The sequence below is a fragment of the Ruditapes philippinarum genome, unplaced genomic scaffold (genome assembly GCF_026571515.1).
Source record: "Ruditapes philippinarum isolate M1 unplaced genomic scaffold, ASM2657151v2 ctg1285_1_1_1_1, whole genome shotgun sequence".
In the NCBI taxonomy this organism is placed as follows: Eukaryota; Metazoa; Mollusca; class Bivalvia; order Venerida; family Veneridae; genus Ruditapes; species Ruditapes philippinarum.
The window spans coordinates 23,949-40,811 of record NW_026856576.1 but is presented as its reverse complement, the minus strand read 5'-3'; the positions used below and the strand labels follow the sequence as shown (position 1 = coordinate 40,811).

The window sequence follows — 16,863 nt, the reverse complement described above, 5'->3', positions numbered from 1 at the left end:
AATGATGAAGTATATATTCCAAAGGTGTATTAACAAAACAAAATATAAAGAAATAATTTGATTTTAATATGCCAATTTTAATTACACCATTTCTTTGCAAAATCAAGTGTTTACAAAGGACTTTTTACAACGAAGATATTTTCTCTCAAGATCAAAGACATTTTCAAAGGGTCAATTAAATAGAATAATACAAATATTAATCGCTTAGTTGCTCTCTTTATTTTTTAAGATTTTATTTGTTTTATTTTTTGTCGCTATAATGTGGCAATCAAAAGTGGTATTGTTTACGTATCTGCTCTCTCATATTTTGTTTCGTATTAACGCCGTTCAAGGGTTATATATTTATCCTAAAGCTGTTTTTTATCATTTATAAATTTTTCTAATTTCTTATCAGTTTTCTTTATTTTCATCAGCAAGTAGTGTTTTATTTGACCCATTACCGGATATACACGCCTTTTAACGCCTTCCCCCCATTTGTTGTCTCAAATGGTGAAAAAAGCCTTTAGTTATTAAGGCCCCCAACACTTGCTTTTGTTTGAGAAAAGTTGCTTAAATAAGTGTCTACTTTTTCGGCGCCGCCCCCAATCCATAAGATACATCAGGGGGTTGTCAGAAGGTTTTTTTTTCAACCGCAACAAAATAAAAAAGCACGAAATGGCAGGAATCTGACACCATAGTTTTGTCAGTACATAATTCAGCATCAATTGGCAAAAAAATACTTGGACTATCTATTCATATAAACGTAGATCTGTCATGCAAAAAATGAAATTTTATTAATAATTTGAATTGACATTTTTGTTTGTTAAAGAAACGTTTCGTTCCATTTTTACATGACTATTTATGTAATTTTAAGATGCATATTTAGTTGAAAAATCTGCACTTTATTACATACCAACAGGAATTGTCCGACATTTTGAAAAATGGTCGAACGTTCCGGATGTATTGTAAATCATTTAAATTTGCATAATTATACTTATATATTTACGTTATGCTGATCTTTTTAGTTATCAAGCTTAAATAGATAATATATATTTTAGCAGTTTGTTTGTTGTAATGGTATTCACCAAAAAAAAAATCATAAATCAATTATTAGTACCAAATTTAGTCTTTATATTCAAAAATAAATCTTTTATAGAACGCTAAAGCATCTCTTTTATGCTCAATTTATATAATCAACGCTTATGAAATACCGCAAAAATATGACTACAATGACACTTCTAACGTCACACAGGAGAACAAGACTGTGTAAAGCTGGTTTAGATAAATAAAAATCCGATAAAAATAGAGACTTCGTGAAATATATGCAAAAAGCATAGAGAAAAATTACGAATTAAAAATATGATCTTATGAAAAGCTTTTTTTTTTGCAAAACAAGTAAACGACGGTCATTTAGTTATTATAGCCTACTGCAAATTTTGTAAAAGAGTGTAGACTTTGATACCATCAACTTAAAACTGGTTATTCAGTTGATTTCAAATGCACAACCAATGAAGTTGGTATATATAAAGGTTATTGACAGTTGATAACTTTCTCTAAACATTCTCGATCTTTCAGATCAGAGGTTCACATAATATTATTTTATACAATTTGGTCAATAAATGCATTACTAAACCTACAATCATAAGATATCCTCTATAATTATTAAATGCACGCGTGGCATGTTGCAATTTGATTTTATTGACTGTCAAGCAGATCAGAGAACAGAATATTATGTCCTGAGCAGGTATCCCTTTAAATCCTGTTACCTTAAATAGAGAATATTTGTTACCAAGTTCTACGTACTTTTCTCACTGCAACCCCTAGGTATAAACAACAACAGAATAAGAAGAAAAGTGGTAAACATTTTAAAAAATCTATTCTTTAAAAGAGTGGTTAAATTAAATCGCACTTACTTCAAGCAATATAATCAGACAGAACACACGATCATGATGTATTTGTTATCGCAATTTAAATTTACCCTGTTTAATTTTGATATCACTGTTAAATTAATCCATTGTTTACAAAAGTTACTCTTGTATACCAATTTAATTTCATAGTTTCCAAAGTCAACAATTATACAGTTTTGAAGGACGTAGACTAACAAACGTGATAAGGAAACACATTATGACAAAAATAAAAAAAAACAAAAGTATATCGTAACAATTGTAAGTGATTAAAATGTAATATGAATATTCCTCCCTTTGTCTAAAACTATAACATGTGCAAAACATATCCCTAACAATACTAGTATATTGTCTTCATGATTGATTTATGGATTTCACATTGGTAAATAATCTTAACTTATACTTTTCTGCCATGTCAGAGGTGGGCTATTCATTTCTCAAAATTTAAATGCTGCCAAAATATTAAAACATAAATGTGACATAGAGGCCCGTACATTTAATCAAAGTTGTTATATTTTCGATCACTTAATATCGTTCAGCACGACATTATGGCTGTGTGTGCATGTTTATGGTGATGAAGTTCATTCTAATTGATCCTTCTTTCTGGATGGGTGGTTCCAATATGTTCTTACATGAGTACTATTAAATCATCCTTAGGGTTTTTTGTTCTTTTTTTAATTTGTCTTTTGAAGATTTATCTGTGATATGCAGGCTTCATAACATCAGATCTTCTTTCAAATTCCATTTTGTTTCGTTACGCTCATTGTTTTTTTTTTTTTTGTTGGAAAGGAACATGCATTCTTTTACTTGAGGACCATATACGCTGCTTTTCATGTAATGGCACGAAAGTATCACATTGAAGGTGTCATGATAACCGCCTTATGATCACATGCGGATGTTTTGAAACTAAAAATTTCTCTATTACCACGTTTAGATATACAATGCTGCTTTAGCCAGTGCTAGGGGCGTAGACGGTTGCAAGAACGTTCCACTACAGTTAATGAGCATGCTCAATCAAACCGAGCCTGCAATATTTTCAATTTTGTTGTTAATGGCGTTCTTTGGGGATTTTTGTTTTCTCTATTTTAATATATAATGTATCGTGAATGATGTCAAGGATATAACGGGGACTGTGGACAAACAGCTAGTTGCCAAGAGAGATAAAATGGTGTTTTTGTCGTCCAGAGGCCGTCTTATATCAGTTTGATATTTTGTAAAATTTACAGGAAAAACCTGCATATACTTAAATTCATCTTCATTGGTCATTTCAAAATTTAAAACTTATCTTATCGGCTATGAAAAATTATGTAAATGGTTCCTCTGAAATAATATATGCGGCTTATTCTTAATTTATCAAAAGGAATTGCGAAAACAAACTTTTTTATGTTTCTCAAAGTTTTGAGTTCTTCCAAATTCTAGTTCAGTTTCCCAGTTTTATAAGTTCTGTTTAACCATGTTTCCTCCTACGAATTATTTTACACTGCTTTTAAAACTCATAATTGAGTCATAAATTTTGTCACAAGTAACGAGACCACCAATAACGTTGACAACCCCGTTAAAGATGAGAATAATAAGCAAGGCCAGGCAACATTAACCGAGCGCAGCTCCCGAAACAACTCAACCACAGCAGAAGGTCACCCTGAAGGCACCGAACCAAAAACTTAAAGGATACAAGGGTTGCGATGGAGGGAAGGAACACGTAATAAGTGAAATAATAAGAACTAAAAGAGCCTATACGAGAATAGTTGGGAGAAGGTGTGACGAAAGAAAAGGGGGGGGGGGCACAAATTTGGGCATACGGTGAATTGAAAGGAAAATATCGAGAAACATCTTAAACAAATTTATCCGGTACTCACAGTAATTTCAAATAAGTGATTTATATGTTAAATCGGTATAAAGTTTTTAATTTTCAAATATATTTTTCATATTAATGAAATATACCGCCAACGATGAATATACCTCCAATATTGCAGTTTATTTATTGGATGTCTAAGTAAAAACAACAAATTGTATATTGTTATTTGTGAATGCAAGTAACAATTCGGAAATGATCCGACATGCACAACATGTATTATGCAGTTGATTTCTATAATGAAGAATGAGGGGATATTTTTATATGGAAGTATCAACACTAATTAATTTCTTGAGAAGCTCATGTGACAATAATTCTTGTTGCTGTTTCACTCGCTTGATACTACCTCGTTAGTAACTACATCATTACCAATACAGCGAAAACATGGTATATTCTTTCCTATCTTATATATATATATATATATATATATATTTGTGTGTGTGTCAATAAGATGAGATGACTGCATTTAAGCGACAGTGTTTGCAGTCAGAACCAGCCTACTATTTAAAAGGTTAATATAACAAGTACGTTAACTGCAAACATATTTGGCGATGTGTCGGTATCTAATTCATTCCATGAAAAGCGGAGTATGGTCCTCAAGTAATAAAAGGTGTGTGCCTTAAACGAGAATTCAATAGGCGGAACAAAACAGAATGGAGTTTTGAAAGGGGATCAGAGGTTACAAAGCCTGTATATCACAGATAAGACATCAAAAGACAATGTTAGAAAGCAGGCCACATATCTTATTCCCCCTATAGTATATATAAAAAACAAAAAGACAATACAAGACTTTAGTAAGGACTAAAAAAGATACTGTTTGAATACCTTTGCGGGGGTATTAACGTATCAACCAGTAAAGTAACACACATATTTCGATATTATATTTTGATAAACAAGGTAATGTTACGTGTATTGATTTCTTGTTAACAAAAGAAAATCTCTTTGAATAACAAAAAAATCCTATTTATGTCACTATTAAGTTTCTAAAAAAATAGATTAAAATACAATTAGAAAAATTAATGTCAAACGGACAAACAGCCCGCTATGCTGTTCTTATAGCTTTAAAGTGTTTTTAATTACTAATAAATCCTTAATAGAATAACACGCTATAATAATTTACCTTATATAATGACATACGATTATAATACGAATAAAACTTTTATCAGATATCTTAACATGTCAAAAATTTGTTTAATTCAGTGAAGACCTGTGTCGGCTAAAGATCTTCGATACGCCTTTTGTAGATGGTGCAAATGTTTCGGTATCAGGAACCCAATTTAGATGTGTAGGACAATTCCATAATTCTTTTAAACCCTTTTCTAAAGGTACATGTAAGGTTTCATAGTAAGCAACCGACGCATACAATATCACAACAATCGATATACCAACGAACAGAACAATTATAGTTCTTATGATAATTGGAGACATGTGAACATACGTATGAGTTACTGTTACCGGGCTTTATATAAAATATCTTCATGCAGCCCCTTTGACAATTATGTACGAGTATATAATATTTTCTGAATAAACATACAAACTTTACTATTGGTTGGTTTAAACAATATTTATTTCTTCTTCGATATTTAAAGACAAAATTACAATACATAAATTGCATCAGGAAAGCTTAAAGCTTATATGAAATTTTCTTCTTTAATAGAACGGTGTCAGAAGAAAATGAACAGTGGATAAAACGATTATAACTTATTTCAAGGTGTCAAACTGTATTGGTCCTGTGAGACAGGTGTAAGGTGACATTATATTCATTTTTTTTCGCCCCCAAGTTAAGTTAAATTATATAATTGTTTCAAAATATTCACTATTATTTTGGTGATTGAACAATACGTTATGATTAAAATGACTAGAATCAATCATAAAACTACCTTACTTTTAAAAGGACTGTCCGACTCATTTCTTGATAAAATGACCGTTACCGATACATTCGAAACGATATAATATAAATTTGCGTGGGTCAGGTGGATTATTTATTATTTTTGCATAGTAAAACATTATTTGAACACAATTATTGCAAAAAGTAAACTTATTTTGTCTTTAGCCTGTACAATTACTATCTATTTAAACTTTGATAGGCATAATGACACTTTAAATAAGGTATTGAATTACATAATGGATTAAAATCTAAAACGAATTGAGACTTCGCTACAACAATCAAACGCTTCAAAGGACACGACAGTTTTTGTTTGTGCGATTGATCCTTTTAACAGATGAGATGTTATCGTAGAAATAATACACCGCTTTGTAAAAAACAATAAATACTTAATATATTATCCCGAGGAAAATACTGTAAATCGAGGCGTCTGCCTCTTACTCATGGCGATGTCAGTGCACGAAAAAATGCAAAATAGCATAAAACATTTATTATATTAATATAAGCAATAACGTAATACACAAGTGATATACATGTTTTTATTACTCTAATAAAAATTTTATATTTAATATTCAATGAAAAAGAAACAAAAAAATGAAATAAATTATTATATAATAAATAAATACAAAAATCAAGAAAAATTAAGTCATTTTAATTTTGAATTTAATATATGAAATAAATAGTTAGTAAAAGAAATCACTGACCCGACAACACGAACTATAAGTTATTCTAGCCCACATTAACTTGTTACTAACCAATTTTGTAACTTTTCTAGTCTGCATACACTTATAACTAATGTTTATATGTTGTTCGCCTAAATACTAAAATCATTCTCCAAATGATTTTCAGTTTACTCAATGTGGAATGTTATTTTATTGTTTAAAACATATTAGATATTTATATTAAAGGGAAAGACAAGGTTAGAATAAAAACTTGATTTCAGAAAGAGAATACTATAAATAATAAGTCTGCAAATTTTCTGCCGCCAAATAATAATATTAAACGAATGATAACAAAATTTAAATCGCTAAATCACCGATTTCTACAAATCAGTAAGCGCGGCCATGTTTGTGTATTGGCCGTATAAAAACAGGTGCGCGTGATGTCATTTCCCCACATCTTTAGATTCATGATAAATCTAGTTGAATCGTAAGGAACTATTAATATAATAAAGTATTGACCAGACAATTTAATTTTCACAGGAGTTGTAGAGGAGATTTTGTATGGTTCAAAATACGTAACAATATCAAAAATAAAAATAAAGAAACGTACGGCTAGCCAAAAGTTCTAGCCATACGTGAGTCACGAACGACTAGCCAGGACGCACTGTACGTATTGTCTAGCCGTACGGCACTTTTCAAAATTATATGGAAGTCGAACGTTATAAAATTGTTGATTTTCATTCTTATCATTTGTTGTTTTATTTGTATGAATTATTAAATCATTTTTGTTAATTTTAAGCACATGGATCGAATAAAAAATGATCGGAGAGGAATAAATAAATAAAAAGAACATTGATGAAAAAAAAAAAAAAAAAAACGGTGACATGCAAAAACAATTATATAATTTTCAAAACAGTAGATAAATATCGAACATATAAGCACAGTCAATCAATTAATTAGCCTTAATTAAAACATATCCAGGGACTGACAATAGAATTTTAGAATGCCTTTCACGGAACATGCAAACTTTCCTTGATTGACAAACTTCTATACAGTACCGTCGGTAATAGTCGCAATTATCAAGAGCCTAACAACAATCAATTTCAGTGTTTGGTTTTTTTTTGTTTGTTTTTTTTTTCATATAAAAGGTGTCGAAAATTAAACTTAATGAAACAAAAAAGGATTATTATCAAAATTTTGTAAACTATTTCAATTGGTCTAAATGCAAGCAAAGGGTATTTTTTCTCGACATCTTGCGACGACAAAGATAGATATCTATAGCGATCAAGGCGATTAATCTCTACAAAGTTAACATCCAAAGACAATTAATGCTGTTTCTTGGTTAAAATCCTCGCTCAAAGTCATAAAATAACATATGCATTTTCGACTTCCATAAAATTTTGAAAAGTGCCGTACGGCTAGCCAATACAGCGTGTCCTTGCTAGTCGTACTTGACTCACTTACGGCTAAAACTTTTTGCTAGCCGTACGGGCTCGTACGCTAGACACTTCCATTTAAAACGTGTTCTTAATAGTACATATAATTAAATATTTGCAGTTTGATTCTGACTTTCAAATTTAAAGGTGTGAACATACGTTATAATTGATGTACACATTTCAAAAATATAAGCAACTCTTTTGAAAAGTAAATTGTTAACATGTCTGACAACGTATGATGCTGCGCATCGTAATCGTAGCCTTATATTAACTGCAGGCAAATCATTTTTATTGGCTGCTCAAAAATCTAATTTACATAATTTATTCACACAATTGCTGGTTCTTACTACTTATGTCTAATACTGCGCATTGTCCATTTTAATTGTTCCTAATTTATGCTCCTGTCACACTGTGTACTGACGATTTTTATTGCTCCTTGTATACCTCTGTGCCGCCAGACCATTTGATCATGCACAATGTTGCCCTGATTGGTTAATCACCCTTGTCTCAAATATTCTAATGACGAAAAACACATCTATTTTTTTACGCTTCATCAGTGAACTGAATGACCTTAGGGGGAATTAGATTCCACACCTGTCAAATTATACTATAGTAAATTACAGCACGTCATAAAATAGCAACACATTTTTTTCAATTACCAATAATCATTTTAAATATTTAGTAGATTAATGATTTTTTGTTTTATTGGATTAAATTTACGGTAGTAGAAATGTGTTTCTTGCATAGCAGACTGGCGTTTCCGTGAGTTTTACCCATGCCGGAAATTTCATCTGGCATGGGGGGTGCCAGATGAGTCGCGTGCCAAATAACAACGTCATTTTAGCGCCATTTATGAATGAACCGCGTTAAAATGACGTCGTTTTAGAAGGGAAATATGTCTTAGGATGACGTCATTTCGCCGTTGTTATTTAAGTTGTAAGTTCATACGCTATTGTAAGAAAATAGTTATGGATGAAATGACTTTAATTTCCATGAACATATATCATATTGAGGTAAACCATTTTATATATGAAATAATATGGCAGAATATGAAAGAAAAAATATCTTTCATATGTTTGCGGTTCGGGTCGGAATATCCGTCCCTCGGGAACCCGCCCATGGGCGGTAACTCGGCAAGCCTCGTTACCGCCCAATGGGCGGGTCCCCTCGGGACGGATATTCCGGTCCGAACCGCAACATATGACAGATATTATTAATCTGTTGGGGAAAAGAATTTGGTAAGAAGATAACGTGGAAAAAAGCTTTAGGGGACTGAATAAACCCGTTCTCATTTATAGCGTCAATGGCGGAAGATCGCGTCCTCAGCATATTGGATTTAGTTGATATTTTACCTGAAAAAAAAAGATACATGACCGGCGATGTACCCTATTTGGACAGCTTGTCTAGCGAAAATTAAGTACAAAATAAAAGGATATATCGTCAATTTGAAGAAGTTTCTCATAGTACCCAAATTAAATTTATGGTTTATCTTTGAAAATTAAGCAGTCATTGCTTAAATCATATGGTGGGATCATCAGCAAGCTTGAATATCGGACTAATGATAATTAATGTCGCGGCGTCTTCAATTAATTAATTAAAGCAATTCAGTTCCATATGATGTTTTCATAAATAATATATAAAGTACGCAATAAAATTAATAAGTTCTTCATCAAGATATATTTCAGTTGTACCAGCGTGTACACCTATACCGGAAGTGGGTATAACACGTCACAATCTCGGTCTCGTCTGTCTCGCGAGAATGACAGAACGCCAAAATGGCGGCGCCCATGAACTTATTTCTCAAGTAAAAAATAGTGTCTTAAAACACGAATTTCTCTCTTAGAGGGTTGATGTCAATAGGAAAACTGTCATGGTTCCTCTTTTTAAACGATGAATATTTATATTAGACACACATCAATCCATCCATTCCTATTCCTTTAATGAATATGTGTTATTGTTTAAGCTTTTCTCGACAGCTGTTAACAAGTTTAATTGTTTTTCATTGTTCAGTTATGTTGACGATGATGTTAATTGATGATGTCATAACAATTTAAACTGCTTTTATTTAAAATATGAAAAATGAAAAAATAGGCTAAAAAATGAGTTGCCTGTTTGTACGTGAGGACCTGTATTCGTCACTATGTGGTACCTTGACGTATATATGTCTTTATTTTTTAGGTTTATATTTTTATTCGTTGAAATAGAAGTAAAGTATCGACAAATAATGCTCTCCTAATAGCTATTCTTTCATAGCCGTATACGACGTAAATTAACTAAAGAGGCAAGCCTTTCTCATAACTTATCACTTATTACATCAAATTGAAAAAACAAATACTTGAATGTTCCTAATATTATTTATCTGCATTAATTTTAACCCAATGACACTTATGTTAAGATAAAACAAAATTCTTAAGATTAAAAATCTTAAGTGTTTACAAGATATGAGATATATTTTAAACGGATCACAACCCTTAATGCAAACATAAAGTTATTTCTGAAATTATGTAAACATAGAGACCTACTTTAGATGGTTTATATACATGTCAGCCATCAGCCAAAATATGTCAATTGAGGGGTATCCATGGAATCACATAAACCGCGGCGCAGGAGTGTAATAAAGCCATTTAATAAAAACGATATTACACTAGACGATATTACACTAGTGTAATAACACTTTAACGTTACGTCATTTGCGCTATAAACATAGCGTTAAATCGCGCTAGTGTTAGCGTTACCACTATAGGCGCGTCAAATAAAAGTGACTCTTGTTAACAGTTTACCGTTCTTATTTTATATATGTGATAAGTAGAATATTATATTCGTGTAGATTCAATACTAAATATATTGAGCTCGTTGAATAGAATAATATTATGCTCGCCAGAGGCTCGCATAATATGATTTTATTCAACTCGTTCAATAAATTTAGTATTAAACCTACACTCATTCAATATCCTCTATATATGACAAAAGAGTGTAGAGTTTTAAAACATCTCAGAAAATAAATATGTGAGAGATTCTTAAAGGTGTAAAGACATCATAAATATGGAACGTTCCTCAAGACGTCAGCCTCGCATTTATCAAGATGTCATTGCACGACAACATTCATTAAGAATCTATTATATTGATATAAACAATAGCGCAATGCATATGTCGTAAACATATACAAATTCTACTATTTTGTATTAAATTAATAATTTTATATCTTATATTTAGTGACAAAGAAACAACAAAACAATAAAAAATAAGAAAATAAAGCTTCCCTGAAGTAATAAGTGAAACTGCTCCTCGAATATGAGGACGAAAATTATCTATTGTTGTATTACACATCTTGCCTATATCATCTCTTAAGCAATATGCTTATACAATTTTGAAGTTACAACTGTATATACTCTTCACGTATGTCTTTCTAGCAATTTTATATTATATTTAAGCAAACTAAACTTTTCATTGTTTCTGCTGATGTAAAGTTTAATTGTATTGTTATGTATTTTTAGGTAATCTTGATGATGATATTAATTGAAAATGTCAAAATTACTTTATTTAAAAATGAAAAAATGGATAATGGAAGTAACGTGTCGTTGAATAAGTGTCGACGAATAAAGCTCCCCTAATAGCTATTCTTGCAGTGCCGTTTACGGTTTAACTTAACTAAAAAAGCAGATCTTTTTCAAAACTTATCACGAAAAACTTTAAATGGAAAAGACATTACTTGAATGTTCTTAATAATACCTATCTGCATACATTTCAACCTAATGACACTTATGTTAGGATGAAACAAAGTTAAAAGTCTCGAGTGTTTACAAGGTATTAGATATATTTTAAACGAAGTACAACTCTTAATGTCAAAATATTGATATTACTTAAATGATTAAATATAAAGACCTACGTTAGAATGGGTTAATATACTTGCATCAGCCATAATATGTCATTTAAGGGTATCCATGGAAGAAAAGTGTATATCACAAAAATTAAAGACTTAAAAACATCTCAGAAAATAAATATGTGAGAGATTCTTAAAGGTGTAAAGACATCATAAATGTGGAACGTTCAGTAGAATCGTAAGAAATTAACTACCTTACATTTGCATGTTAAGATTATTCATTCATGTTATATACACAGTATGATGTACGCACATGTATATCATAATTTATGATATGAAATTGATCAATCCAAAATGACAATCCACTTACGTTCATGTACAATACAGATGAATTTAAAACGGATTGGATCACCAACCTTCAAGTATATTAGTTATTTAATGTCTGCACACTGTTAGTGAAAATAGAGCAAATTAATGTCGTCAAAACAGAAAAAGTTAAACTATTTGTCCTGTTTGTAGAGACTACTTTTACAAAATATTGGCCAATGCAAGATTTGGAACTCAACATCTGCTGAAGCAAAATCATATATTATATATTTATATAATATACAATGCATGTACATGATATGTTAAAGATTAAACGAAACTGCTTATAGTCATGTTTTCGGTAATAAATGAGCAATGCAATTTTAATATGTTCTAATTAAATGAAACAAATGTACATTACAACACAAATGACACATAACGAGCCTTACATAAATAGTAATTAGTAACATTCTTATTAGACATTACCGTGATGCAAAAGAAGAATAGTATTGTAGGTTACATGAAAACCTCCGTGTGAGCACATCTGCGGATGATTCTTAATTCAAAATTTACTATTTTCATGTTCAAATTTGGCTTTAACCGGGACTAGAAGTCATTGACGGTAGCTTGCAATACCTCTTAAGTTCATGAACAGAATCAGTCAAACCGATCCGGCAACATTGCAATTATTTTCTGTCTTCTTCAGCATATGAAATTTGTTTAGTGGTAGACAGTATTAGATCGGAAAGAGAAAAAAAGTTTGAACGCCGACAAAAAATTTGCATATTAAATTTTTAGTCATTTTCTTTCTTTTATTTGGAAACACGTGCTTGCAATTATTCTTGCATTTAGTGGATAATAAGGTAAGACTGAAAATATAGTATCAGTACTAAATGTAGCATTCAACAGATCACGAATTTCAGACTTCTCATTTCTGATTCGAGACTTATACCAAATGGGTCACGGATTGTCCTTGAAAATGGGTACCTGTGCAATAATTTAGCTCCATGTAAGGGGAGGTAATTCAAATTTACTACCATGATACTCGTATTTATTTGCTTTTATCACAATTCACGATCTGTAATATATATAGGAAAAAATCATTCATTGGATTAAATGTTTAAAACTACATGTTTATTTTCAATTACACTATCGCTTTTCTTAAATTACTTAAGATAAACTTCATAGTGGTTCGTTTTAAACTGGTTATTTCCGTCAAATCGGCTGGTTTGCAATCTATCAGTAGACCGCTTGTTACAAAGAACACACAATGAAATTATTTTACAGTTTATATGCGGAAATCTTATTTACTGCATCCGAATAAGAACGCCGCATCCAGGTAGCCGTGTGTATTGCTCAAAATAATCAGAAGGCACTGTTTCTTATACAACTCAACTATTGTCCACCGAACATTGAAGGCAAAGTCCGCCCGCCTAGCTCAAAAGAAATAGCTCCGGATCAAGCGATCCTTGTTCTGTCCTCGGGCGAAGCGTCATTTCTCTGTGACAATTCATTGCGGAAATTTAATTTAACAGGCATTTGTCCGAGGAAATATATTAGATGAGTAGAAATGTAGTTGTCCAGGAATATCGGTTAGGTGGATACTCCGAGATAAAAACAAAATGTTGTAGAAATCGGCGTAAAGATAAACTGAAGTCAAACATTCAAACATCAGAACAAATAACATAAAGTAATGATTATCATAATATCATCGACACATGAAAGTAACAACATTTTTCTAAGTAAATACACTTCTTAGGGCGTACCATAATATATAAAGGAACGAGTATATACATTTAGATAAATAGCAATAACTACATCTAGTCATGCCATACTATGTATCTTTTTGCATCTGTTTCTCATTCCCCGTACGCATCTTTGAGCTGGAACAAAAATTGTTCGGATAAGAGGCGGTAAAAACTTTGTTCATATATATAGAACTTTAAATGTGCTTAATGTCAGTGACCATCTACCACATCATAGTAACCACTGTCGCCTTGTTGCAATGGAAGCTGCTCTTTAAGTCGTTTTTTCATCAATTCTATTTGCTCATTTATCGGCTTTTCAGCATCTACCTTGGCTAGATGCTGTTCTAACATGTCTTTATGAATTTCCAAGTCACTGTTTTTAAAACAATGCTTTCCCATTCTTGATACTTTATCAACTACCGCAAATATATCATCAACCATTTCTTTCTTTCTCTCTTGTGTGTATCTTATATTTTCTAATTTAACAATCCTCTCTTTACACATTTTGACTATTTCCTTTAGTTTACCAGTCTGGTAGAATTTCTGAAAATCTGCGTCAGACTTGAACTTAGCTGCATTCGTTATTACAATAATTGCGTGATTCATGACCTGTTGTCCAAAGATAAGACGAAGCATATCAACAGTTTGTATTATGCGCTCATCCGTCTGTGCATCTGCTTTAAACACAATTAAAAAAGCGTGAGGTTCTTCACACTCTGTAACTGCATTTTGTATTTCCAATGCACGCTCTGCAAGGACACTGTTTGGCTCAAACATCCCTGGAGAATCAACCAGCCAAACATTAACTGATCCCATATGTATAAAGCAGGTTTCACATCGAGCGGTGCGTGCTCTATTCGCTCCGACAAATATTTCTTTTTCAAGAAGTGTGTTGCATGTTGAGCTTTTCCCGTTTCCATTTTCCCCAACAACTATAAGTTTTCTTGTGTATCTATCCATTTGAAAATCTACAAAAATGTGTATATCTTTTGACTAAAACAAATGTCAAATGTTGTATCTAAATCGATATTTTTTATAAATAAAATGAATATTAAATATAATTCGAATGTGTATAAGAGTGCATGTTATTAGCAAAGTAAAATTAAAATAACTTTATGCACCAAATTAGAAATATTGTAGTAAAATTAGTATTTAAAAATTAAATGATGATTTTTTTAAAGAACAATTTAATCTTAATAAATTGAATTTTACCAAACAATCCAAGCGATTTTTTTCAAAAACAACTGTGACTGTCTGATCTTATATCTGTGTCCAAGTGAATTATGTATATTTTTCTGATATATTCCTTGATACTAAATATTCTGCCAAATTTAACCTTTATCACAACGTAAACAAAACTTGTCATAAAAGACATTTTATTTTATTTATTCTTTAAGATTAACGTAATTTATGTTTATCAGCAAATATAATAAAAATGAAGGACTTTAATATAAATTTCAATTTAGCTTACCTTATTGATATGAAGTATCTTGTGTGTTTTTGTGAAGAGGGATGTGTTATCCTACTTTTGAATATTTGAAACCATAAATAAAAATACAAAGCAAATGTTCAATATATGATCAGGCAATGTTTTGATATTTTTTTAAACTTTACTACAACAATCAATACCGCTACATATGTGCTACACAATTTAACTAATATATGTTGATTAAAAGTACCGGCGAGTCTTAAAGGTAAAATCGCAGTTAAGCAATAAAATAATTTAATATGTTGAATTTAAATATACTTATCAATATGTTTTTATGAAGATACATACGATGTATATTAAGGAAGAATTACGAGTATTATGTGGGGAAACAAAGTAAACTGTTTTTACCAAGGTTTCTTTAATTCAATTGGTGCACAAAAATGGAAAAATTGACAAGAGTCAATCAAGAAATTTTTTTCTTAATAGAATCAAAATCTAATTGCATATTCCAAAACAAGCAAAAAACAATGTACGTCAAATTCAAATATACTTATCAATATGTTTTGAAAAAGCTTTCTAATATTTTGCTATACAACATGATATGAATTACTTTTTGCGTTTTCTTAACTATAGTGATTTTTTATATATTGTTAGTTTTCATATCTAATGAGGAAATAAATTCTTTCACAAAGGCATATGCTTAAGCAGTGCTTCGAGAAAAACTCAAGTGATTAATACGGAGACGTTACCTACTGAAAAACAGAGAGGTAAAGGTATAATAATAAAATTTACGTCACTTGTAAGGAAACAACTAATATTTTTTATATAATTAATCAATAATTAAATGCTTATGTCCAGGTACATTGATAAGCATGGTACCGATACAACCTGACTTTTTGTGATATCTCTAAATACAAATACAAAATGTATTTGTTATTATAATAATTTCTCATTATTATTTGTATGGGATAAAGTGCAGAGCCGGCAAATTCTATGTTATTACCCTAGCATACGCCGTATCATGTCTCTTTGGCAAAATAATTATTTGATTTCGTAATAGAAATCCGATTTAAAATGTCTAACTTCTCAACTTGTATTTACTATTACAGAATACATGTATAATGTTTAACAATAAATTTAGTTGACTTTAAAATGAATAATGAAATATGATTCAAACCATCATTTTAATTTTGTGCAATAGGTAAAGGTTGAAAAGGAATTTGGTTCTTTCGCCGTCTTATATAAAAGGAAATAATAAGTCAATAACAAATTTTATTGATTTGAGTATAACGTATATGTATTTAGATCCTTTTTAAAATTTAGTTTAATGCAATGTTCCTTATTTCAACGATCAACAAATGAATGATTTTATGCCAGATAGAAGATTAATCTAGTCTAAACATTGAAAGGGTTGACCATGACATGAAGGGACCTCAAACCCATCAATATTATATAAAGGCAAGTTATGAAGATACATACTAATTAAGTATATTAAATAAGGGAAAAATACGATTATATGGGGAAACAAAGTAATTTATTTTCACAAAGGTTTCTTTAACTCAATTGGTGCACAAACATGTAAAAATTGACAAGAGTCAATCAAGAAATTGTGTTCTCATCTGAATCAAAATCTAATTACATATGCCATAAATTTCAATGCATTGCAACGATTTTCATTTATAGATCAGTTTGCACATTCGCACATGTTTATTTTTCTGGAAAACCCGAAGTGAGCGAATGATATGAAAGTTTGCTCGAGAATAACATCAAATAGTGCACAAATATCGGACGACAGGTAAATGGCAATTGATCATTAACGTTCATCATAAAGTGAGCACTATA

At 30.9% G+C, this 16,863-nt stretch overlaps 2 protein-coding genes across 2 annotated transcripts in view; both read right to left on the bottom strand.

The window, feature by feature from the left end:
- LOC132747034 (interferon-induced very large GTPase 1-like) overlaps nucleotides 1-2,234 on the bottom strand; it is a 53,309-nt gene extending 51,075 nt beyond the window's left edge. Inside the window, exon 1 of the mRNA XM_060736344.1 lies at nucleotides 1,893-2,234. The gene's annotated coding sequence lies outside the window, so the exon portion shown is untranslated. The remainder of the gene's footprint in view (nucleotides 1-1,892) is intronic.
- Nucleotides 2,235-13,567: 11,333 nt separating this feature from the next.
- LOC132747032 (GTPase IMAP family member 8-like) lies at nucleotides 13,568-14,923 on the bottom strand. Its single transcript, XM_060736342.1, has 2 exons — nucleotides 14,805-14,923; nucleotides 13,568-14,560 (listed from the first exon to the last, which is right to left on the bottom strand). Exon 2 carries the CDS (start codon nucleotides 14,550-14,552, stop codon nucleotides 13,803-13,805), a length of 750 nt encoding a protein of 249 aa, XP_060592325.1. The 5' UTR covers nucleotides 14,553-14,560; nucleotides 14,805-14,923; the 3' UTR covers nucleotides 13,568-13,802.
- Nucleotides 14,924-16,863: the final 1,940 nt, after the last annotated feature.